Here is a 27,385-nt window from a genome sequence, read left to right as displayed (position 1 = left end):
TTTATGGGTAAAAGGTATTTCCTTCCTCGTAGTTTCAATTGACCGATTGTCTCGTCTAATATTTAGTCGATAAAATTTCCAGTTTGATCGAGTCGACGCCACACATTTGTCATAAAGGCACCAATAATTTGACATTATTGCCTCTGAATGTACTTTAGCCTCATATTATTCCTACCTTCCTTTAACTCCTTAGCTTGACCCAATGAATTCTAAGATCAATCTTTTTGTCGTAGCTGAACCATCTTTTGAGGATTAATGGTGGCCATATTGATCTCGACATTGGACGAAAAGGGATTAGTATCAATCAGTATTGCTTCTTTCTATTTTTTTGAAAACTTCAGCAACCCTTTGTCGTTGTTGTCTTGAATAATATTCCTGAAAACAATACATTTGTTAGTGAAATACGATTGAGTTCCATCCCATTTGCAATAATTAATTTTCTTCAATTCTTTGGCTATCGAAATCTTATGGTTTACAGGAATCTTGATAAATTTTTCGGCTAACATAATAAAAATTTCATCAGCACGAGAAATATTGAAGGTGTACATTCTTTGAACTTTCTGATTAGAGGATGCCATCACCTCTATTTTAACTAAAGTTGGGCATGTGAATGCCTATTTAACCACCACTTCACCTACCACAACATCATAATTATGGTCATAATAATATGTTTTTGCTGATGAATTCTTTTTGTCGTATTGATTCCTAAAGAAGTGCTTCATATTGAGACACTTTCCTGGTCAATTCATAAAAATATGTGAATTCCATTCCAATAAATTTCTTTCTGAATTCAAGTCAATCTTGAGCTAACTGAACAAATTTTGCTTCGATCATGACTACGTTGTATTGGCTTTTTGCTCTCTTAAACCAAGCAATATAATTTTCGACCGATTCTCCTAACAACTATCGAAAACGAGTAAGATGGGTCATAGAAATTTCTTTATCCTCATAAAAGAACTGAGCATGAATTATTTTTTTCTCATCTCTTGCCAATTCTATATGGAATTTGGCAGATTAGAATACCAGGTAAAAGCTACCCCATTGAGTGAATGATCAAATAGTTGTAATTTATAATACTTGTTGTTGGCCAACTCTCCACACTGTATGGTAAATTAACCTATATGTTCTACGATCGATTGACCTGTATCATTTGTAAACAACGTAAAGTGAAGTTGATAATTCCTTGGCAATGAATATTATTGGTCGATCCAATCGGGATATGGCTCATTATAAATTGGAGTAGTAGTTTGGCTGAGAACTTGGCCTGCTACTTCTTAAACCAGTTGAACAATTTGGTTACACTCCTAGTGTTGTTGCGCAACAACTAGTGATACTTTTGGACTAGCCTAATATTGTTCTTCATTAAAACGTTGGTTTCTAAGCAAAGATCGCCCCCTAGGTATCCCTTGATTCATGGCTTCTAAGATTAAGTTCATATTCTCATGTTCAAAATGCTTGAAATTGACCGGTGGCAGTGAATTTTATACATCGTAGATAGGAATTCGTTCAAGACGTCTAAAATCTATCGGTATTGATGAATTTTGCACATCTTGGAATGAACCAAGGATATGAATAGGTAAGTGTATTTTTTTCTTAAAGGAATATCTGTGGCACTGGCTAAATTGGTGGTGTAGGTGCTAGATTCCCAACAGAACTAATATTGACTTGTTGTTGAAGTGCAACGGGTTTTAATAAATAAAGTTGTTAAAAGATTCATGCTTTCATTCTGGCCGACCATCTACCTATTAAAGGCTTCAGTTTGAGCTCCGTAGTGCTCAGCTTGAACTCACTAGAACTTTGGGATGTGTTGAATCTCTTGTTGCATATCAATCATCCTGACTGACATAATCTCAAGATATTCAACTTAGCATGGCGATGATATATTTAGATTTGGTGGAACAGGCACCAGATTAGGTGGTGGATTTCCTTATTCAGACACCTGTTTTATTTGCAACTCCTCGTTGTGAGCAGGAGGCTCATTGGCTGTAACAACATTAGTAGCAGTTGTTGAAGCATTACAACCACCCCTTCGGCTCATGATTTCGAGAGATTACTACACTGGTAAATATACTTGTGTGTCAAAATCATTTTTTTACACGATGCAAAATAAAAATTGATGACAACCAAATAGTTTGTCAAGTCCCACCGGGTGTGTAAAAAATGTTGGCGCTTCAATTTATTTTTCATCACGTATAATGTGCACGGGCATGCCAGAATCGATAAACCAGCTCCATCCAAACCGATCAACTTTGACCCCAATTATCAAAATAAGTAGATAGTCCAATATGAACATATATGACTAGATTATGAGAATATCGATTGCTTACTCAACCACTCGCAGGATTTTATAACAATCAAACGATAATCGGAGGGCATGGTTCTTCCTCAAAAGATAGGTTGTTTTATGCCTTCCACAAAAAAAAAATACTTTTAGAATACCAGTGCAATCAAACAAAAGGAAAAACTCACAATTGGTCACTAGGAGCGACTACAAGAATGCATCTCTTGAAAGAACTGCGTGATATTGGATAAAGTACAAAGCGTAGATTCAGTTTGAAATTAAAGATAATAGCTAAGAATTATTGCTACTCCTAGGATAAGCTGAGAAAAAAGTAAATTGATAGATTGGTTGTTTTTTATTGGATTGTGTTGTGATTTTTTAGAGTTTTTGTCTGTTGGATTCCTCTATTATTTATAGAGTTTTGTTGCAGCTTATTCTTTTAAGTCCTTATTTCATCACTATAAGAGTTATTGTAGTAAAAAAGTCTTTCTCTATATCCTTTTTTTTATTATTAGATTTCTCTTTTGCAACTGTTCCTCTTATGTTACCCAAGTTTTGCTTCTCTCGGTCGCCTTTTTGTACCTCGAACTAGTCGACCACATTTCTCTCTTTACTCATTACATTTTTGAGTAACTCAACCACATCACCCCATTGACCATCCACCGACGTGTGAAATTGAACTTGAAAGTGCCCTTATTTGTCAATATACGTGAGTGTTGAGTCTGCCAGTCAAGTGAGCCCTAAGATGAAGACATCAAGATTAACAGGTAAACTATAGCCTCATCAACCCACAACAAACCCTAACAGGTATATGCCCCCATAAAAACCCAACTTACCCTAAAAATTATATATTTCGAAACATCTTCTAATAAGGTTGGAGTTAAATTGCACCTTGAGTATTATTGGAAGAAAGAAACAAAAACAGAAAAATCACATGTCCCTGTCGAGTGCATAGAGTTGCAATAGAGGACATCTTCGATGTCATCGAACATCATTCGATTGCATCGAATACACATCCATATTGTTCAGCAACAAAATGAAAGAAATGCTGGAATTATCGATTGCATTGAATTCTGTTCGATGACATTGAAATCTATGTTTCGATGACATTAAATAGCATTCGATTACATCGACCTTGGACTTACCTCTTCCAAAATCCAAAATACTACAAGTGCTCCTCAATGCAATCGAACCCTTTTCGATGGCATCGAGAGTAACTTATCGATGGCATCGAAGACTGATCGATTGCATCGAAACTAAATCCGGTTTGTCCAACAAGTTTTCAAAGAAAATCTTCTTTTCTTCGAGCTCATCAATGACCGTTCGATTCCATTGAAATTCAAATCTAAATGGGTCGAAGGTCTGTTTGATGGCATCAAACAAGGGACAAAATTATCCAACAACCTTTATGTATTTTTCAAAAGAAATCTCGATGGCATCAAGACATTCCTCAATAGCATCGAAGTGCACGTCGATGACCTTGAAGGACGCTCGATGGGAACGATCAGAATTTGTCCTACACCCATTTGAAAATCAAGTGTATGAAGTTGATGCAATCAAAGAAGGTTCGATGGCATCGAAATTCAAATTTCGATGACATCGAATACCCTTTGATGGCATCGACAATGTCAGATTTTTGCTTATTTTTTTGCCGTTGGATTTCAACTTTATAAATATATTAGTGTTGCTTCTTATATAATGAGCTAGAATCCAAGAGAGTTTGAGAGAGTTACTTCAAAGAAATTATACCATCTTCCTCATTCCCTCTTTCCCATTAGAGTTCGTCATTCAATCTAGGCATAAGAATTAACTCATCATCTTCACTGCTTAGATTGAATTATTAACTCTAGCATTCATTGAGTTTCCAACTGACCTCATCATAGGTAAATCCTAGTGTTGGAACTCTTGAATGCATAGCTCATGGGAACCTTTTCTATGTATTTAAATCATATCATTTGAATAGAGAAGAATAAAATCCTAAACCTCACAACCTCAGAGCATTAATCGACGTATTAGAAGTGGTTGCGGTTCAAGGGAGCTAAAGACTCTTCGCCATCATCAAAGATCTTCACATTATACGAGAAAGGGGCTTATTCACTTAATAGTAAGTATACAGAGTCCGTCGAGTCTGAAACCCTTATGTAGGATTGAGATTCAGAGTTTGAGTGACAAACTCGCCAAGACCTCATTGTAGGTCTCCGACGGGAGAATACATAGTCCTTGTGTAAGACATGTGGTCCTTGTGTAGGATGAGTTACCTTGTGTAGGCTTGGGTTGTCTTGTGTAGGCTCCTAGTTGTATTCTTGTGTAGGACTCGTCGCCTTATGTAGGCACTTAAGGGAACCTTATGTAGGTTCTTTAGTTAACCTTGTATAGGTTGTGAAGGTTCATGGTTAACCTGATTTAAAACCATTGGATAGTGAAATCCGGTACACTCTAGGAGAGAGTGCGTTCACCGGGAGTGAAGTAGGCAAGTAGCCAGACCACTATATATGATTGTGTTTGAGATTGTTTTTTATGCATTGTTCTAAGTATGCTTATGTTTATCAAATGATTTTTATGATGCATGATTTAGTTAATGCATGAGTATTGATAGAGATCACATCCTACACACTATCATGAACACTATCCTTAATAGGCTTGTTCTTTATATGTAAATCTTGTGTAAGCCTATGTGATTTAGACCCTTTATTGGCTTGGAAACCATAGAGTTACTTTGCCTAACTCTTTTATTAAAAGTTGGGCATTATTTGTTTTTATTAGAAAATAATTTTTGAAAAGTCATATTCACCCCCTCTAGGACATTTGGACATACTTCATACTTCATACTTCAGTAATAGTGGTTCTACTGCAATTTCAGAACTTACGTGAGCTATGATTCTACAATAAGCACTCTTATTGGCTTTTGCCAAATATATCCTATTTCTCGTACAATGCCACATGTCACTCTCTTATTGACTTTGTCCATATTGAACAGAAATAAGGTACAACACATGCCATCCAAATGAGGGCCCACCGTATCAATTGTTCGACTGTTGAGCCATGCGGCTCACTTGCTCAACCGCTTGAATCACTAGCTTCCACCGGTATAGATTGAATATCTGAATCCTACTGCAACCCAACCTCTCGCCCGTGCAATATCTCCATTGTTAAACAAGCCTTATGTGATCCTACGGTACACAATTTAATAACTGCTATGGCTGTCCATGAGGTTCAACCCTCTCTTCATGGGGTCACTACGAGAAACCCATGTTGACGGTACGATTCTTCCAAACATTCGCCTATTTTTTAACGGCTAGGTTCTTCTATCATCATCTAACCAAAAATTGCTTCTTGGAAGGATATGTTAACCAAGTTGGACTATATGATGCATTACTAATATTGATTTTTGGACCTTTGATCTGAACCATCAAATTCGTATGGTATTGATAAGATGAAGAAGGTTCTCTATGGGTCCATGGTAACCCATGAAAAGTAGCCCAGATCAATGATCTGACCTCCACGTAGCAGGTTGAACTAAGAGATCCAGTACACCATGGGACCATTGAATTTGTCCCATAGACGTCCTTGGCTATGGACAGTCATCAACTGAGGTTCAGGTCCAAATCAATATAAGAAAGTCGAATCTGATACCACTCGCTGCTAACGGGATCAACTCAATGTGACTGACTGACTGGCTATTACTCCAGCCGAGCCACTCGCCCTATCAAACCATTGTTGAGAAAAGTAATGGATCACTGGAATAATGGATTGGGGCCCAAATGTGCAAAATCAGTTTTAAGCAATGAAATGTGTTTTCAAAGAGAGTCCATATCGTAAAATGGACAATGTGAGTATATTTATATTAGAGCATCCATTTTCCAAATTCGTACATGTAGTGTGTGTGTGTGTGCGTGTGTGTGTCTATATATATATATATATATATATATATATATATATAAGGAAAACTCATTCATTTACAGCAAGGATTGGCTTTGATTTTTAGCAATTTTTTAATGTAGATAAATGCCTGAGTTTTTTCATCTGGGTGGATTAGCTGAGTTGTCAAAAACTCAGACGAGTTTTGCATAGGACTGATCCATAATGTCAGTCACTCAAGTTTTTAGCCTATCCGAGTCAACTCAAAAAAGTTCTTAGTTAACTCACCGAGTTTTCAAAAAATGGTCAAACCACTTTCAGAGATGCAGTCTCACTCAACCAGCAAGTCATGCAACAGTTGTTTTCTTTTTTTATAATACTTATCCCAAAGATATTTCCTACAATTCCTACTATTTTTAATTTATTGTTATTAACTATCAAGTCAGGTCAAGTCTCCAAGTCGACCCAACCAGTACATGCATTGAGTCAAGTTTTCAGGTTTCTAAACTATGGTAATAATCCTATATATAAATCAGTCCAAATTGAATGCTGGCAGAAGTTTGATGATGGAATGCCCACCTATCCCTCATAGTAAGGTGCAAGGATTGTAAATCAGCTTTAGTGTGCAGTAACAGCCACCACAGAAACTGATTTTGAATTGCACCATGTCAAGTCATAATGGGCTGATACGAGGAGAAAGCAGTACACGCCAGACAATACATATCAGTTTCTGTCAATACTTTGAACTTTGGTGAGATGTCAAGCAGACATTGTGTCTTAGACTTACCACAAAAACATCATCACTCAGAGCAGCATTACGGTACATAGTTCGGCATCTCTCAACCAGTTCAGAGTCTCTACAACGCCATAGAAAGAGAGATGACAAAAGAAGGGTTAGAAAGTGTCCTGACTGAAAAAATGAATAGAAGCCTATTACAAGGACTACCAATTACAAGCAAATCATACAAAAAACTACAAACATTCAAATGGATCTGTCTCCACAAAATGCAATTGAATTAATCTCACATTAAAAAAAAAAATTAAAAAAATTAAAAAAAAAGAAGATGAATTTGGGCAGCCTGCACACTTTACATCATGATCGATCCATCTCTGCTGCGTGTTTCAGCCTTTTGGGCCAGAGCGTCGACTTCTGCCACAGCCACAATAGCAGGGTAAATATTACTCCAAAGTTCAGATTCACCGCTCCATCAAAGCGGCATCAATTTCAGACAGTGGGGCTGCAAGAAAGCATAACAGCTTTATTTCGCCGAACATGGCACAATTTTGAGCAATATGTAGCAGAAACAAACGGTTAATTGTCACAATATTTCCAAATTTCTGCTAGCCGGAAGAAATTCAATGAACAGAATGTTGTGGAAACTCTCTGAGTCAAGCTAGATGCCCATGAGTCTATCATTTTAGCAATAAGGGGATGACAATTTATCTTTTATTCTCGTCTCTTTTCTTTTTTCTTTTTTAAATCAAGACATGATACACATTCATACAAGAAAAATTAAGGGAATACAACTTCAACTTACAAACTGCTTTTGAATGAATGGAAGTGATTATAGCGGCTCGGAAAGACTGGGTATGCAGTTGCCAAAAGGATTGAGGAAGGAGGGTTGGGTTAAGAATGCAGGATTATATATATATATATTCAGTGTTTTCAATAGTTACAACATGTAGCTTACACTACGTAGCGTAGCTTAGCCTCAACGCTACATAGCTCATGAAAATAGTTTAAGTCACATGTAGCCTACACTACATGATAATTTGCATACACTACACGCTATGTAGCTCATATTACAAGTTATTTTTCACTACATTAAAATCAATTAATGTTTTTAATGATTGTTATATTTTTCTATTTTCAATAAAATTTAGTAAATCTTTTCAATGCTTTTAGTAAAAATGATATAAGTAACAAATATTAAACCCGTTTCGTTGCTCTTTCTTTACCTTTATACTTAATGATTACCATTTCCTATTACTTTAGGGCGTGTTTGGGCAGTGGGATTAGGTGGGATGGGATTCATCTGGTCCTGTGCCAATTCCACTCCATGTTTGGGAAGAATGGAAAAGCTTGGAATTAGATTAGATGGAATTGCATTGGGTCCCGTGCCAATTTCCTTCAATGTTAGCAAGTTGTGTAGGTCCCACCATGATGTGTGGGCTATATCCACACCGTCCACCCATTTTTCGAGATTATTTTAGAGCATGGGCCAAAAAATCAGGCAAATCTAAAGCTCAAGTGAACCCCACCATAGAAAGCAACGGGGATTGAATACTTACTGTTGAAAACTTCTTTGGGGCCACATAAGTTTTGGATCTACCTCATTTTTAGGCTCATGCCATAAAATGAGGTTACAAAACAAATGAACGGTTTAGATATAACACGTGTGTTATTCTCAATAATTTCAAATGATGGTGGGTATATCCATTCAATGTACCACCGTATTATCAACAAAGCATGGCATTAATCATATCCCATGGCAACAGGGGACAATCCCTGCCATGGGTAATAATTATGCTTTTTGAATCCCATCCCACCTAATCCCTTCTAATCCCACCGCCCAAACACGCCCTTAGGTTGTGTTTGGTTGCACCTGAAATTTGTTAAACTTCATTATTAAGTAGTCTAATTTGGTGAATATCATGAAATTGGTGCAACAAAGCGCAACCTTGATTAAAATTCTAGAAGTAGCATGTAGCTTACGCCACACGCTTCAGAGAGAGAGAGAGAGAGGTCTAAAGTCCAACCGGTTGGACAGCAAGTACAAGTCCACCCAGCGAATCTGTGACCAAATATATCGAACACCCAACAAATTTTTTTCAACAGTCCATTGTTTCAATATGCGTGCCATTGTGAGGAGTTGATTGACCAAATTTTGGGCAGGTAATTTGCAAGGTAGGGTCCACTTGATGCACGGTCAAATATCCAAATCTTTCCTTGTCGGTGCATCTGGCCACATGCAGATATGTGTAGGAAGTAGTGATCATAGTATTGGTATCATTACATGTGTCGCAGGCTAGGGATACAGAAACATGAATCGATATCGCTGATACCCGGAAATGTAGCGCTGACTAAGGGAAACATCGGGAAACATGAGGAAATGTGGAATTCTCAATGAAATTTCAGGAGATGCTAAAATACATGTATTTGCATATTTAAGAATCAAATAATTGCAAAAATAAAAATAAAAATGCATACATATTAAGTTTCTCTTTATTGGGGGCCTAAAAGCATGTAACACTTAGGGAAACATTAGAGAAACATGGGAAAAATGGTGGAATTTTTCAATGAAACATGAGGAAAATACACATATTTGCATATTTAAGAACTTCGATGGCGAAAAAGACGCATATTAGCATATTTAAGAATCAAATAATAAGTTTCCCTTTAATGGGGCCTAAAAGCATGTATCATTGACTCGGGGAAACATTGGGGAAATAGGGGGAAAATGGTAGATCCATCCATCCATGCATACATACATTCATCCATCCATGAACCACAATCCATCCATGCATGCATGGATATACACATACAAAAATGAATTTCATCATGCAACCATCCACCCACAAAAAAAAAAAAAAAAAGAATTTTTTTTCTAATAAATAGATTTTTGGCAATATTGATGCATTGGTGATATTATCGAAATATCACGGATACATTGGCAATACAACTGACACCTGAAATTTGCACAGTCGAAAATATTAGCTACATTGGCGATACAAGCGATGCCTAGAATTTACATGGTCGAAAAAATTAGTGATATCGATACATTAGCGATATATCATTGATATCTGGAATTTCTGAAGTGCCAATGTTATCGGTATCGCCAAGTTGGAGATACAGATAATATTCAAGGATATTATCGATAATATCAGGATACTCCGAACAATGGTAGGGAGGAATGCATGCAGGCTTAGCAAAGCTCATCCTCAATGTTGAAGTGGACTCCGAACCCTTTTGAAATTGCCCGAGTGACAGAGAACCCTGACAGAATTCTCTAGAAATATGGATATGGACGAGTCCCCTTTATGCACATGGCATATCATTACCATGGACCATTTGGACTAACAGAGGTATTTAAACATCAGACTGTCCCAGAAAATGACAAAGTCATTCTATGAAAACAGGCAGACGAGCAAGAGAGAACCAAACGTTAGGACAATTTAAAGGAAATATGGGTGTTTTGTGGTACGGGAAAAAAAAAAAATTAATTAAATACCTAGCAAGTCCTCATATGAATCTTCAAAGAAAGTTGAATCCATTAGCAAAGGAGGTGAGAAGACTGGTTCCTGAGCATCCTCCATGTTGAATGTCCTTAGTGTATCGGAAGATACATCCAAACCAACTGCAGAGAGAAATCCATTCTCTTGGTCATCATACTCATAGAGTAAATTAGAGTGCTTCAACACATCCGCCACTTCGTTGAACTTGCTCCCAATGGCATCATTAGCAATATAATCAGAAGTTCCATCCTTGAGCACATCAGGTGGAGATAAAAATAACCGCTGTCTGCTTCTGTTCAGAACCAATTTGGTTTCAGCTCCCATGTGGGAAAATCTACTTGTTGAAAGAGGTATGAAGAAATGTTCCGAGCTATCAGCACTGCTTCCTTTTGACGATTCTAAGCAGCTGGACTGCACTGAGAGAGCGGCTTCACGAACAGATCGTCTAAGGTTCTGAACGTAAGAGCTGTCACTCTCTGCAAAACAGGGAAAAGGATAACAGCTATTTAGGTTTAGAATTACGATCAGTCATGATTTATGGAGATCCACTTGACTTAAACCACGGTTAGCCATAATGTGACAACCACAGGATGGACACTGGACGTTTCTTGCGAATTTCCAAGTAACAGATGACTCAGAAGGCTAGACTACGGTGTTAGCAGGCAAGACACAATTTACTAAATAAGGGCAACACATCCACTGTATATATAGCATACATGTATGTAAATCCAGACCGTCCAAATGAGGAGTGCCACTGAAGTGAAGCATAGCCTAAAATCAAACTGATCAGATGATCTTAACCAAATAATTCCACCCATTGAATTTGAACCTCCAACCATTATCCTTTCGCCAGTTGAACAGTTAGATCACAGTTAGATCATCTGTTGAACGTGAATAGCAGCCTATGCTCCAACCACAACAGGGCCTATAATTTGGATGGATTGGACCGGCTTACAGTATGCCACACGTAATGATCGATGAGTTGCTACAACTTACTAAATCGTAGCAAAGGCACACTGTAATTTGGCCCATAATTAGATTAAGAGGTAACTGGTAAGAAGGTTAAGGTTACAAAGGTGCAAACCTTGTATTAGAGTGTCCACATGACCATTAGGTAAAGGCTGGTCTAGCTGCTTCCCTTCCATCAAATTTTCTACCTGGTTGGTTTGAGGAGCTGCGACATTCCTCTTTTGCACATGTGCACCTTTACCAGAGGAATTTGGAGTTAAACTAAACAAGGGTGGGAGTTTCAGAGCCGGGCTGGTTGACACCTTCTCAAGCTGAATAGATGACAGCTTTGAAGTTGCCTCCTTGACTTCATCAGTTGTATTATCCTGTTTTGGTTCAAGAACTGATGTTTGTGAATATGCAGAATTTTGACAGATTATCATGAAAAAGACAACAACTTGTAAGTCACAATAACCTTCTGCTTGTGTTTGGACGCACAAGTCATATTAGTTTTGAACATTCAATTTAATCAAGAGAAAATGACAAAAATAAATGATGTTAGTAGGCAGCATTATAATTGCAGGTACCTTGCTTTCAAGTCCAACTTGAAACTAACATAGCTACAATTTGGATTTTGGAGTCCAGACCCTAGGTATGAAATACTACAGACAGATTACAGTTTGACCATTTGCACTTTATTAGATAGATAATCATGGTTCAATTCAACGGTGTATCCACATGCAACCTTTGGGCTGATATTGCAAGACCGAACAAACAATAAGCTACTAAACAACCAGATTACTTGAAATACACTATTTGAAGAGTCCTCACCATGGTCCTTCCACTGCTTTGAGCTTGAGTAGGAGATAGTGATCTGCCATCATATTTTGTCATGGGAGCCATGGAAGCAACACTGTTCACTTCTTCTGTGAGATGCGATATAGTTTCTTGCATTGCTGGAGCAACCTCCTCCAGTTGATTGACAAAAACCTGCAGAGCAGAACAAGATTTGCTGGGAAAACATTCTGACTGGGTAATACACGAGAATAAACCCAAAACTCCATGGTGGAACATCACAAACAGTAAAAAGTGTGGGACTTGCATTACAACTAATCAAACTGAAGAAGTATAACTATAGGACTCATGATTCTAGTTCTATTTAAATACCTGTATGCTTGCTAAGTGCTGCCGATGTTCGGCAAGGGTTGCAGCCAAAGATTCAGCATGACCACTACTGCTATCAGATGCACATCGTAGAAGCTCTGGACCCTCTCCATCATTAACCTTGGCCTACGATATCACCAACGCCAAAGCAGTCAATTACTAGTGCAAAGATACTTAACAAATGCAACAAAATGAATATTGAAAATATTAGAAATTGAGTTTGATAAATATATGAGCGTGGTCTGAGTAAGTGATAAAATTAGAATGCCAGGATATCAGGTGCAATGGGCCAAAACATACAAACAACACAAAGGACTTTGGCATGGCAAGGATGCAGCACAGATGTAACATGAGTATGAAGTCTGCAGGGTTATGTGATTGGGCCATCCTATCTATGTAGATTGTAGAAACTGACCGTTTGTAACCAGAATGCATAGTATTTATGGCAAACTGGCACTAAAACATATACGAATTTTTTTTAAGAAGTCTCCATGTGTAATAGCATTGACACAGATGAAGTTGACTAATGAACAGATATGAGAGCCTCTGTATCAGGGTATGTGAGCATTGAGGCGCTGAAGCTTACAGCCGACACCGAGTTCTGTTCAACTTCAGCTAGAAAATCCCCATCTCAATTGTACAATTTATTAAGAAATAGCGGTGTAATTCCTATGAGGGCCTTCTTTTTAATTCTTTATGCAATGGAGGCATTCTTATAATCAATGTAAATATTTTACATAGGCTTGAGAAAATTTCTAGAATTATCCAAAATAAACTTTTGAAGCTACAATACCATAGATTTGTATTCAGTGCATTTTTTTTAAAAATAGAAATAACAATTCTTATGCTTCAAGGTTCTTTTCATGTTATTAGAGCAGGTCTTCTGTTCCAACTCTCTTCTTCATTCGAGTGGCCCACCAATCTACTTCCCTCTGTCCTCTAGCATTCAAAGTTTGTTGATACCAATCACAAGACTTTATGATCTCACCCCTATCCTTCATTTGCTTCCACTTCCAATCTCTTCTTCATTCAAGTGGCCCACCAATCTACTTCCCTCCGTCCTCTAGCAATCACAGTTTTGTTGATCTCCAATCACATGACTTTATGATCTCATCCCCATCCTTCATTTGCTTTCACTTCTCCGAAATCTCTTCTTCCATTGTTTCTTCCACCCTAATGTCTCTCCCTTAAACTCTCAATCTCTTTCAATAAGAAAAAAAAAAATGAAAAAACTACTCTCCCATAAATCTCAACAAAACCCAACCTCAATACCAAACCTTCTTTCATCATCATCATCATCTAAGCCATATCCAAATAATTGGGGTCAGCTACATGAATCTTGTTCCACCATTCCACTCTATTAAGGACCATACCCTCAGCTAAATCAGAAGCCATCAACTCTTTTCTCACTACATCCACCAGCGTCCTTTTGGGCCTTCTCCTCTCCCTTCTATACCCTTTGACTTGAACCAACTGCTGCTAACCGGTACAATTCTAGGTCACTGATATATATGGCCAAACCATCTAAGTCTACTTTCCCTAATCAAATTACCTATTAGGGCTACACCTAGGGCCTGTTTGATTTTCCAAGATACATGTAAATCCCAATAAATAAGTAATTATTATCTTTTCACCTCGTTTGAAAATGTAAGAGTAATTCCACCTTGAAAATCAATACAAAAGTGTTGACTTAAATCTGCGGACCCCACCGTAATGTATATGATATATTTGCACCGTCCATCTATTTTATTAGAACCTTTTGAGGCATCAGCCAAAAAAATGAGGCAGATCTAACGCTCCAATGGCCCACACGAAAGGAAACAGTTACCTTAATACGTCCACCGTTGAAAGTTATTTCCTTCACTAGCCCCACATTGAGGTTTTTTTCATCATCTAACCTGTTCGTAGGGTCACACGGACATGGATAAGGGGAAAACACAAATATCAGCTTGATCCAAAACTTTTAAGGGCCCTAAGAAGTTTTTTAATGGTAGGTGTTCGAGTCCTGCTGTTTCCTGTGGTGTGGTCCACTTGAGCTTTGGATCTACCTCATTTTTTGTCTCATGCCCTAAATTTATCTAACATAACAAATGAGCGGTGTGGATAAGTCACATACATCACGATGACTTATCATGATCGGCCCCATATTGATTTCATAAATTTCTCGATATAAGTGTTAAAAAAGTAAATTGTCACATCTGCATCGGGAATGATGCGGTAATTACCTAGGTAAATAATTATTACCCATTTGCACGGTAATTACAATTGAGCTAAAAATCAAACAGGCCCCTAAGTTCCTTCCAATGTGTTAATTTCTAATTATATCCGTCCCAGTCTTGCCACTCTTCCATCTCAACATCCTCATTTCAGCTGCACTCACCCTATGAGCATATTGTTCCTTTACTTAAAAAAGAAGAAGAAGAAGAAGAAGAAGAATGTGTTGTTCCCTGACTACCCAACATTTTGTCCATCCAACATGGTCTTATAATTGTCCTATAAAATCTCCCTGTAGTGTGATTGGTACGCGGCATTATCATCGTCATTGTGATGATGCCGCATAACAATCAAACTGAAGGAGAGATGTATAAGACAACTACGAAATTCCAGAGGCACAACTCCACTTCATTCATTCGCTCATCATCTAAGCATATCCCAACTAACTGGGGTCAGCCACATGAATCTACTTCTGGCATTCCACTTTATCAAGGGCCATAAGTAACTTCAGTTAGACCGTAGGTCATCAAGTCTTTTCTTACTACATCAACCCACGTCCTTTTGGGCCTTCCCCTTACCTTTTTAGAGCCTTCTACTTGTATAAGGTCACTCCTAACCAGTGCAGTCCTTGGTCTCTATTGCACATGACCAAATCATCTAAGTCTACTTTCCCTTATCTTGTTACCTATTGATGATACTCCTAAATTCCCTTGAATGCATTCTTTTCTAATTCTATTGTCTTGCCACTTATCCATCTCAACATCCCAATTTCAACTACCCTCATCCTATAGACATGTTGTTCCTTAACCGCCCAACATTATGTCCCATAAAGCATGGCTGGTCTTACAACCATCTATAAAATTTCCTTTTCAGTTTTAGTACAAGACGATCACATAAAACTCCATAGGCACAATCTCCATTTCTTCCACCCGGCTTGAATTCTATGGGCAATATACTTCTCAATCTCTCCACTGCCATGGATTATCGACCCAAGATACCGAAAGTGGTAAACTTCTTGGTCAACAATCTTTACTAACTCCTCGTTCCTAGTCCTATTGTTACTAAGATTGCACTCCATATACCTTGTTTTAGTTCGACTAATTTTAAATCCTTTGTATTCTAAAAGCAGTTGTCTATAAATATAGTTTAGTGTTTATGCACTCCCTCTTGTCAATCAAAACTGTCATCTACAAACAACTTACACCGTGGTATCTCTTCCTGTAAATGTGATGGGGACATTAGAAGACCTACTCGGCACCCATGTCAACGCAACTTTCTTTGTGGATGGGAGACGAGTTCCAGATGGGGCTTGTCGGGCCATTTTGAAGACCCCACATGCATTGGACATGCATCAGGAAGACCCCACTTTAGGATGATGCATGTGGGCTGCTTAGGAGACCATTTAAGTCATAGGATTTCTATTTCATGTCGATCCGACCGTTGGATCTTGTCGATCAGGCTATCGAGCCATTAGATCTTCTTAATCTGGGCCCTTTGGACTCTGATATTGTTTTCTTTATGTTTTTTTTTTTTTTTTTTTGTTATTTTTAGGATTTATTTGATGGTTGAGATTGATAATAAATGTTTTAGTTTTCTTATTTTGGATTATAGGTCACTTCACTTAAGTGAGTGGCATAGTTGTAATTATGCTGAATTTTTAATTCCGAATTTTTAATTATAAAACCACAGGGGAGGTGGAGTTCCAACCCTAGTGGTATTGTTAAAACTCCTCTCTCACAACACCAAGCAGATTAACTCTTTGGGGACCCAATAATAAGCCTTCTCTAAGTCAATAAAGACCAAGTGAAGCTTCTTCCTCTCCTTATATTTATCCATCAATTGTTTAAGTAGAAAAATAGCTTCAATGGTAGACCCATTGTTCGAAGTATCCCCAATATTATCTGTATCTCTAGCTCGGCGATAACGATAACAGTAGCAGTGAAACCAATAACACTGGTAGTATCGGCGATGGTCGCTAAGTATCATTAATATTTTTTATTATGTAAATTTCATGTGTTGTTTGTATTGTCAACGTATTGATATCACCAATGTATCACAAATATTTTTGACTCTGTAAATTCCTAGTGTCGCTTGTATTGGCAGTGTATCGAATTAGAATATTTACAATGTATTGATATTGCCAAAATCTATTTATTAAAAGAATTTCCATTTCAATTTTTTTTTATAGGCACATAGTTGTATGCAGTGTTCAAATTATCAATGATAATATCGATAATATCACGATTATCGATATCGCAACATGAGCAATATCAAGACCACAATCTTTCATTTCTATTCCATTTTTCGACGATTTATTGGTGAAATATCGTGTGTAATCAATATTCTAAAATATCAAGGGATGTTTGGATGAAAGGTTGGATGGTTGGATGGATAAATGGGATGGTTGGACTAATTTCTTATGACAACACATGCTTTTAGGCCCCCATTAAATGGAAACTTATGTATGCATTCTTTTTGTAATTGTTTTATACCTAAATATGCAAATATGTGTATTTTAGCATCCCCTGAGTCCCACTGAAAAATTCCACCGTTTTCTCCATGTTTCCCCGCATTTCTTGTTATCAACAATATTATCGGCGATATCGATATTGTTTCTGTATCCCCGGTCAACAAAACTCATAACAATACCGATATTTCAAACACCGGGTATACCCAATGTTTTAAATATCAACGATATCGGCCGATATATCTTGTATCCCACCTATGCGATACGAAATGCACTAGTAGTGCCGATATATCCCACATGTTTGGTCCGGTGAGCATTTTCAATTTTCGATTATTTTTTTGTTGAAATTATGTTAAATCAGTGTCAAATGGTTACAAATCCATTGGTTCTTCATGTTTTGCATGACATATCATGAAGTTGGAGTTTTAATTTCGATATCCATTGGTTCTTCATGTTCGCGATATTTTTTTTCGAAAATTTCCTTCAACTAGCTGTCAATTGAGACTTATTTCGAAGTATTTACGAGTATTTGATGAAATGATCACCACATACACTCTAATTTCAAATTTTGAATGTAGGTGGTCCGATTTGGAAAATTTTCAAAATTTTCCCAATTTCTCCCAAACTGCTTACAAAGTTGCACTCCAAACATGAAATCAAGCATATATGAGGGCTGATCTACTGATTTGTTAAGTCTTTGTCAATTTTTGGAAAATAAAAATTATTTTTTAATTTAAAAATATTAAAATATTAATATTTTTTCCTAAGTTTCCCTTAAACCAACTGTTAATTAAAACTAATTTCGAAGTATTTAGGAGTGTTTGATGAAATAATTATCACATACACTCCAAATGTTATGCATTCAATTTGAATATAGTTGCATTAGTTCATTCAGACAGCGTATAGCTTAGAACCCTATACAAGGGAAACCTATTATGTGCACTTCTTTTTTGAGATGTTATGATTTAAAAGTGTGTATTAAGGTCTTTTTTAACAATCCATGAAGTTTCATTGAAAAATTCAACCATTTTTCCAATGTTTCCCCATGTTTCCCAAAAAGTGCAATAATTTACTAAATACAAACGATATATCCTGCACGATAACCGATATGTGTTTATATCCCAAGGATACAATACGTAACACGATACCGATATTTCAAACACTGGGTAGACCTACTAATGCAGGGGCATTTTCACACCGGGCTCGAGTGGATAGCCTGTGGGATGCAGGGACACACTCGGGGTGGGTGGCCCGTGTGAGGCGGGAGCATGTGAAGTAGGGCCCATGAGGAGGGTTTGGCCAACATCTTAACCCATTGGGGGGGGGGGGGGGGGGGGGGGGGGGGGGTTGTGAGATTCAGGGTTTGATTTGTCATGCTCTATCAATTTGAGCTTTTAGAGCAAGTGGTTAATTGTCCTGCATTAAATTAGTATCAGAGCCATAGGTTTAGCATAGGATTTTTGTGTTGCACTTAGGTTAGAGCCACATCTAGGGTTATTAAAGCATACATTTCATATAGAATTTAGGATCATATTGCAGATTTTTGTTTCTAGTTTGGAGTGTCCCATTGCTGAATTTTCAGCGTAGTAATCTCAAGTTGTCACCTTTCTGAATTTGTAGTTCGTAATTTTCAGATTACACTCTTGCTGAATCTTCAGCTTGGTACTCTCAGATTGCCATTCTACTGAATTTTCAGGGTAGTATTTCAGGTTAACAGCTTGCTGAATTTTCAGATTAGTGTCTCTAGTGTGTTCAATTTGATCTCTAGGTTGGTTTTGTCTTTGTCATAACATTACCCTGGGATCTACGTTTTCCCCTAAGAGCTACCTTGTGTATGCCCACTCGTTCTAGACGTGGTTTTGGCCTACATCCCAATATGAATCTAGAACAAATTGTCGAGGCCCTTAGTGCTATCAACAACCATTTGACGGCTATTGAAGCACACAATAAGACCACCGCAACTCAATTGACCATGACCAATGCACGTGTCAATCAGCTTGAAGCCTCCCTTCAGGTGAACCCCAACATTGAGGAAGATGTCCAATCACAAGCTGGGGATCAAATTGAAGAAATTGAGACTGTGCCACTTGAAATTGTTAGCCGCGCCTTAAGTTTGATTGTAGAAAGTGATGATTGGCGCAGAAATTCAATTTTCCACGCTTATGCCAAGTGTGGCGGCAAAAACTGCTAGGTGATCATTGATAGTGACAGTTGCATCAATGTGGTCTCTGCTAACACCGTGGACCACTTAGGTATGCTAGTCGCTCCTCACCCTCAGCTCTATCGAGTCTCATGGGTTGATGCATCTTTGATTCCGATTTCTCAGCGCTGTCCCATTCCGATCCAGTTTGGTTCTTATACGGACACACTATGGTGTGATGTTTTTCTTATGGATATAAGCCATATCATTTTGGTCAAGCATTGGTTGTATGACAGAGATGCAACACTATTCGGCCACTCAAATACGTGCTTGTTTTTGTATGAAGGCAAAAGGATTGTCTTGAAGCCTCTCACGCCTAAAAGCACCCCAGAAATGAAGGAGGACATCAAGAAACGTGATTCTGAAGATGTGACGAAACTCCAGCTTGAGTCCTTCCTATAGTTAATACCAAAAGAGTCTGAAAGAGAAACTAAAACTGATTTGACGATGTATGCCCACATGGCAAGTGAGGTCACACTTAAGGTTATTATGGAGATGCCACCTGAGGTTACACTCGAGGATGGTGTAGAGTTATCACCTGAGGTGAGTCCGGTATTGGAGGAGTCTAGTGTTGTTATTCCATAGGATATACCAGTTGAGCTTACACCCATGCGGGACATTCAAGCGTTGACCCTACCAAACCTTTATCACGATCAAATGAGTCCCAATGAGGAAGTGGATTTGGAAAGACTAGTAGATGAGCCTAGGACCCCTATAGATTGCATACCCATGTCAGTGTTCCATAGGCCTTCGGAGTCTGCACATGCATCTAAACAACATATGCATGACTTGCATGTGGATATTAGAAAAAGAATCAATATAAGTAATGAAACATACAAAATGATTGCTGACTCACACCATAGGTTTAAAGAGTTTGTTATGGGTGATGAAGTCATGATTAGAATACATTTGAAAAGGTTTCCACAGGGAACCATAAACAAATTACAAGCCCGTAGTGCTGGACCATGTAAAATCTTGAAGACTAGTTTCGAATGCTTACTTGATAGATCTTCCACCTAACATGAGTATCAGTTCCACATTTAATGTGGAAGATCTTGTACCGCTTTATGAACCTTCCCCTAACCCTCACATGAACTTTAATGATGATGCCCCTGACCTGTCCCATAACCCATAACCATTACCTAACCCCTCTTCTCAACCTTTATCACCCCTACCATCCATACCTACGAGAAAAGAGGAGATAGAGGATATCTTAGATGAAATAGTTTCCACACGACATGGAAGTTACCAAGAGTACCTTGTTAAGTGCAAGGGCAGACCAAAGTCAGACGGTACATGGATCACAGAGGCAGAGCTTCAGCGACAAGACCTGGATCTCCTCAAGCATCACTGCAGCTTTATTTCGCCAGAGGCAAAATCTCCTCAACCGAGGGGAATTGATGAGGACATCCGAGCACCATACCAGAGGAGGGCTGAGCCAGTCTCCTTATGGCTAGACGACCATGACATGGGCCCACTTGACTCAATTCACATTCCTAGCCGCATTCAAGACCCCACGTACATGTTCATGCAATCTTTGAAGACCCTACATTGGAAAGATGCACGTGGGTTGCATATAGGAGCTTGATGGACACATCGGACCGTTGAATTGAGTGGACACGATGATCAGACCATTGGATCATCATCATCAGACATCTTGATTATGGACCCCTATGGGCTACAAAATAGTTTAGTTGTTTAAATTATTTACATGCTTCGTTATTTTTGGTATAGCTTCTATTTGTGTTGACATCAGGGAGTTAGGAACAACTTTTAATTTATTCAGCTTTTTTACGTTGAGAATCTTATCTGAGAGCGTCTTTTTGTAAAATGTTTTTTCTGAGATTATAAAAGAGAAAGGTGGGTGTGTGACGCCCTAATGCCATTATTTTGAAGGAAAAAAAAAAAAAAAGGCTTTGTGTTTTCTCTTCTTCATGTGATTTGAATAATACCCCATATGATTTGGAGCTTAGGTGTGGTGTGATTTCATTCCCCATTCAACGGAGGTGCAAGGCTTCCATCTATCATCTTTCTTCTCTCTTCCTTTCTATCCAAAAAAGGTATTTTCCCAAAAACTTCATCTCTCTTCTGCCCTTCCTATCAAGACCATCCAAATCATATTTTTCTTCAACTTTTCATCATCCAACATCAACTCCAACCGAAATCAACCATTGACCCAAAAACCTTAGCCAACGACCCACATGTGCAAGTCCCTAGGCTGACCATATGGACAACCGCTCAATCCTTCGATTTCCCATTGCTTTCCCCATAAAAACTCATTGATTCCCCATCCATAACCCTACCCTAAATTGTAAATCCACAATTTCCTATTTTTCCCAATTTCTAAGAACCCTAATTCCAAAATCCTCAATTCCCATGAACCCTAATTTTTTGAATTTCAGATTTTCCCCTTCCTAACCCTACTCATAAAACTTACAAATCTATCCCTTGAGTGTGGAATGTGCCTATGCTAAATTGGAAGTTCTATCCTTCCATCGAGCCTAGTTTTAATTGATTTATGTGATTTATTGGCATGCGGGCATGTTATTTAGATTAAATCAGATTTTATTGCCTACTGTTTACTCTTAATTACTTGGTGGGTTAGCATCTTTTGTTAATTAAATTACTTTATGGACTTTTTCATAATCTCCATGTTGCTACTAGCATTAAATCATGTCCTGCACCAAAGTGGTATCAGAGCAGGAGGTCTCGTGTTCAAGACTCCTCACCGGGGGTGATTAATGCAAGGGAGTTTTCACACCAGGCTCGAGTGGGGTAGCTTGTGGGGTGAGGGGACACACTTGGGGTGGGTGGCCCGTGTGAAGTGGGGTGCTTGAGGAGGGTTTGGCCAACATCCTAACTCGTGGGATGTGAGGCCTGGGCTATGAGATAAAGGGATTGATTTGTCATGCTCTATCAGTTCAAGCTTTTAGAGCAAGTGGTTAATTATCTTGCATCACCTACATAGCATGAAATCAAACTGATTTTCTAATACATTTGTCTCATGTCTTAGTCTTTTGTCAATCACTCTTTCCCAATTTCATAGTATGGCTCATAAGTTTCATCACACGATAGCTACTGCAACGATGTATATCTCCTTCATTCTTATAACTAGGTACCCTGATACTTTTCCTCCATTCATTTGGCGTTTTCTTCAATCTTTTAATCTTGTTAAACAACTTTGTCAACCAAATAACCCAGTATCTCCCATACACTTTTGAACCTCCATTGGTATACCATCTAATCCAAGGGTCTTTCTTGCTTTCATCTTTCTCAAAGCTTCTTTCACTTCAAATATCCTAATCCTAAGAAAGTATATATGGACTCCGACGTTATTTGGGTTTATGGTTCCTTCTATCTCTATGCTCTTAGAGTGATTGTCATTTAACAAGTAGCAAAAATAGCTGCTCCACTTTTTATTGATCTGATTGTCCTTTACTAGCATCCTATAGTCATCGCTCTTAATACATCTAACATGAAGTTCCCACTCTTCCTATCTCTCATTTTCACAAGTTTGAATACATCTTTCTCACCTTCTCTTGTCCCTAATCTATTATAAAGATCATCATAAGACATAAGATTAGTCTCATTACTTTCTTAGCAATCCTTTTGCCATTTCTATATTGTTCAAGATTTCATTTTTCTAGTCCCTTGTATTGCTTTGAAACATGCACGTTTCTCATAGATAGCTTTTTGTACATCGTCATTCCACCACCAAGTTTCCTCATATGATTAGTTTTCCCCTCTAGATACTCCTAAAACATCTTTTGCCACTTTCCTAATGCACTCAACCATCTCATTCCACAAAACGTTTACTTCTTCCTTAACATTCCACTTTCCTTCTTCCATCAATTTATTTCTGAATGGCACTGTTTCCTCTCCTTTTAAATTCCACCGCCTAGTTTTTGGACACCTATTAATTGCATTCCCTTTCTTCCATCCCCTGATGTAAACACCCATAATAACCACATTACGTAGTGCAGTCAAACTCCCTCCAGATATCACCTTTACAGTCCTTACATATTTAGCTTGTATATAATCCACTTTTGAAAGATATTAAATGTCCATCACTCTTCTTAAAGCATGTGTTTGCTAGAGTTAGATTGTATGCCACAACAAAATCAATGATAGCTTCCCCCATTTCATTTCTTCTCCCAAAACCATATCCTCCATGTACCCTCTCATATCCCCTCCTTTCTTTTCCTACACGACCATTTAAGACTCGACAAATATCCTCTCCATTCAGAATTTCTTACATTTGTCCATCCATATTTTCCCAAAACTCTCTTAATTCTATCCTCTAAACCTTACCTTCAGCACATATGCACTAATAACATTGATCATCTCCCCTCCTAACACAAGTTTTATTAATAAAATCCTATCACTTACTCTCTTAATATCTACAACTTTATCCTTTATATCTTTATCTACCACTATCCCTACCCCATTTCTATTATTTTCTTTTCCTATATATCAAAGCTTATATCCATCAAGTTCTCTAGTTTTAGCCCCTTCCCACTTGCTCTCGTGAACACAAGCTATGTTAACTCTTACTTCGTTTCATTGTATCAATTAGCTCCATACTCTTACCTGTCAATATTCCTATATTCCATGTGGTAAGACGAATCCTATGTTCATGGAATTACCTCTTTACACACACGCATCCAGAATGGCAGAAGAACCCTGGCCTACTTTTCACAACAACTAGGCGCTATTGCAGCATGTCGCTTCCATGGGACGCCCTAGCCAACCCTTCCCATTTCTCACTACACCCAAGTTCAGATGCAACGTGTCACTTATAAGGAATACCCTAGCATGAGTTTGGAATGTCATATTATTTGAATTCATGTTGGAAGTTTTGGCACAGGTTTGATGCCGACTGCCAACCTAACACAATCCTCGTCCTTTATCCTGGCTAGGGGCTGGCAATGAGAGCACAAAACTCTCATAGGAGCAACGTAATAAACTATTACATAGGTTTATTACAATCAAGCACTATTTAATAGTCTATTACTTTTTTTAGACCATATCATATGCTTCCTCTAATTCATAAAGACCATGTGGAGATCCTTTCTCCCCTCCTAAACTTCTCCATAGTTGTTTGAGTATGAAAATAACCTTGATGGTTGACATCCATCGCATAAATCCAAACTGATTTTCTGATACATTTATCTCATAATCTTTGCTCTATCATTCTCTCCCAAAGTTTGGTAGTACTTATTAGGGTACTTTTCCTCTATTGTCTAGCACTGTTTTCATTCTTACAATCTTGTTGAACAACTTAGTCAACCAAAATAAGCCATCTCTCCCATGCAATTCCAAACCTCTACTGGTATACCATTTGATCCTAATAAAACCTTTCATGTCTTCATCTTCCTCAAAGCTCTCACATCAAATATCCAAATCCTGAGAAAGTATCTATAATCTTCGACCTCAATTGAGCTTATGATTCCTTCTCTACCTAGGTTCTCAAAGTGTTCGTCATTTAACAAATTCTAGAAATAACTCCTCCACTCGTTGTCCTTAACCATTACCTTTTGTCCTCATTCTTAATGCATCTGACATTATCTTTGTTACTTCCAAAGTTTGAGCACCAAACCTTCTATGGTCGAAAAAATCTAGTATTCATCTTTTTCTCATATCAGTCTATCCTTTGTCCTCTTCATCTTCAAAATAATTTTATTTTTCTTTCCTTTAAGGTCCTCACCATCCATGTTAGGAGTTCAAAAAATAAAATCTTTTCTTTCCATCCTTTCAACCAAGAATTTTCCATAACATCCTCTTCGATCTCCTAGTGATTTTCTTGTTATTTCATCCTCTATTTTATTTCAACCTCCAACCATATCTCTTTCAAATATTAACAACTTTGTTTTCACTCAACCGGCATACCATAGTTATCATATATGGAAAAGTTTGTTTCTTCCTACCTTTCGCCTACAAGGACTCGTCACCTTTATCATCTTAGCCTTTCTCCCAACCCTAGTATTAAAAAATGCTTATGTATCAGCTAGTACCGTCCATACGTAAAGGAAACAGTCGCCCCCCTTAAACATGGTGTGTCGTAAAGGCCGTTACGTAAAGGTAACGGTGGCAACCATTACACGTTATGGGGTCGTAACGGCCGTAACAACCATTATGGAAAAAAAATGACTCGTAATTGCCGTTAACGACATGTTACATCTCCTATAAAGGCTATAATAGCCCCGAAATGGTCTATTACAGGACATATATAGGTTTTTTATACTTTTTAATCAACATTATGGGGTAGATACAGGTTTTTCGGGGGTTTTTTCAATTTTTTTTAAAAAAATAGAGAGACCGTAACGGCCGTTACAGGGCCGTAACAGCCGTTATACCCCGTATTGTAAAGGTAACGGTGGTGGCCGTAACCATTGCAGAACACCTTGCCCTTAAATGATACGAGGGTGAATCAGTCCATCGTGGAAAAAGGGTCATATCAACCATTATGGGCTGATACATCCCATATTGGCACCATTACGGGGCTGATACAGCCATAAGAGGCCCATTTTGAAAAAAAAAATAATTTTGAATTGTCTCATTTTTCCACTTCTTCATTTCAACCATGAATGAAGCTTAAAAGCTAATTTTGAACTAAGATTGAGGCCTATTTTGAGTATCAAAACAGAAAATTTGAGTAGGATTTTATGAAGAAATATTGGGAGCAAACCATTGCTTCTTTTCGCATTTTTCCATCACTTTGTTTTATTCATATAAAACGGGACCATTTTCCGGAGTATCCGCGATATTACCGAGATATCTCAGATATTATCCCTATCTCCAGCTCGGTGATATCAATAATATTGGCAATAGATCGTTAAGTATCGCCAATGTTTTCAACTGTGTAAATTCCAAGTGCCACTTGTATCGCCAATGTATCGATATCGCCAATATTTTTTACTGTGTAAATTCCAGGTGTCGCTTGTATTGCTAGTGTATCGGCGATATTTCAATAATATCGCCAATGTATCGATATCACCAAAAATCTATTTATTAAAAAACTTTTCATTTCAATTTTTTATGGGTGAATGGTTGTATGAAATGTTCAAATTGTTGATGATAATATCAATCATATAATGATTTATCGTTATCGCAACATGTGCAATAACAAGACCACAGTCTTTCGTTTCCTTTCTAGTTATCGATGACTTCTCAACGAAATATCGTGTTGTCAATATTCTAAAATATTGATGGATACTTGGATGGAAGGTTGGATGGATGGTTGGATGGATAGATGGGATAAGATGGTTGAACTAGTTTCTTACAATGACACATGCTTTTAGGCCCCCATTAAATGGGAACTCATTATGTATGTATTCTTTTTGCAACTTTTTTTTTTATTATTCTTAAATATGCAAATATGTGTATTTTAGTATCTCCTAAAGTTTCAGTGGAAAAATAAAATAAAATAAATCCATCATTTCCCCCATGATTTCCCGCATTGCCGATTATCGAAGATATTATCAGCGATATCGATGTTGTTTCTGTATCCCTGGCTAGCGAAACTTGTAGCAATATCGATACTTCGAACACTGAACGGGGCCTAATTCACCAAATCATGCTTGATTTGTATCCAATTAGGGCCTATTTGATAAACTTTCAACAAGTTAAGCTAACATTGCGACAAAGAATGGCCCCTTAGGTCCATTAAATGCATGTCTATAACAAAAACGAAATAAAATAAAATCATATTTGCGTTCCCCACATATTTTATTTTATTTTATTTTATTTTTTTGAGAGATGAAACAACTTTATTAGGGCCAAACAACCCAAAAAAGGAAACGGAAGAAGAAAAAGAAAAGAAAACTGAAAAAAAAAAAAAAAAAAAGCACTGGTTGTTTCTTTCCAACCAAATAGACCCAACATTTTTTAAACCAATGATTTCTGAGATTTTTCCCAAATAATAATAAAAATGTGGCCAATACTATCACGTAATACCTTGCTCCCAACAATATAGGGTTAGGTTCTAAATCGTACACTAGAAAAAGTTTTACGATTG

The 27,385-nt window shown here is 37.7% G+C and overlaps 1 protein-coding gene across 1 annotated transcript in view; it reads right to left on the bottom strand.

The window, feature by feature from the left end:
- Nucleotides 1-7,031: 7,031 nt before the first annotated feature.
- The window catches only part of LOC131239887 (AUGMIN subunit 6), a 58,495-nt gene continuing 38,141 nt past the window's right edge, over nucleotides 7,032-27,385 (bottom strand). The window contains exons 9-13 of the mRNA XM_058237795.1: nucleotides 12,491-12,613; nucleotides 12,155-12,313; nucleotides 11,460-11,709; nucleotides 10,372-10,851; nucleotides 7,032-7,377 (exon numbers count right to left, since the gene is read on the bottom strand). Coding sequence (XP_058093778.1) covers nucleotides 7,337-7,377; nucleotides 10,372-10,851; nucleotides 11,460-11,709; nucleotides 12,155-12,313; nucleotides 12,491-12,613 — 1,053 coding nt within the window. The 3' untranslated portion in view covers nucleotides 7,032-7,336. The remainder of the gene's footprint in view (nucleotides 7,378-10,371; nucleotides 10,852-11,459; nucleotides 11,710-12,154; nucleotides 12,314-12,490; nucleotides 12,614-27,385) is intronic.

This window comes from Magnolia sinica, chromosome 3 (assembly GCF_029962835.1).
Source record: "Magnolia sinica isolate HGM2019 chromosome 3, MsV1, whole genome shotgun sequence".
In the NCBI taxonomy this organism is placed as follows: domain Eukaryota; kingdom Viridiplantae; phylum Streptophyta; class Magnoliopsida; order Magnoliales; family Magnoliaceae; genus Magnolia; species Magnolia sinica.
Note: the sequence above shows the minus strand (reverse complement) of the source record. Positions and strands in the feature narration are given on the sequence as shown.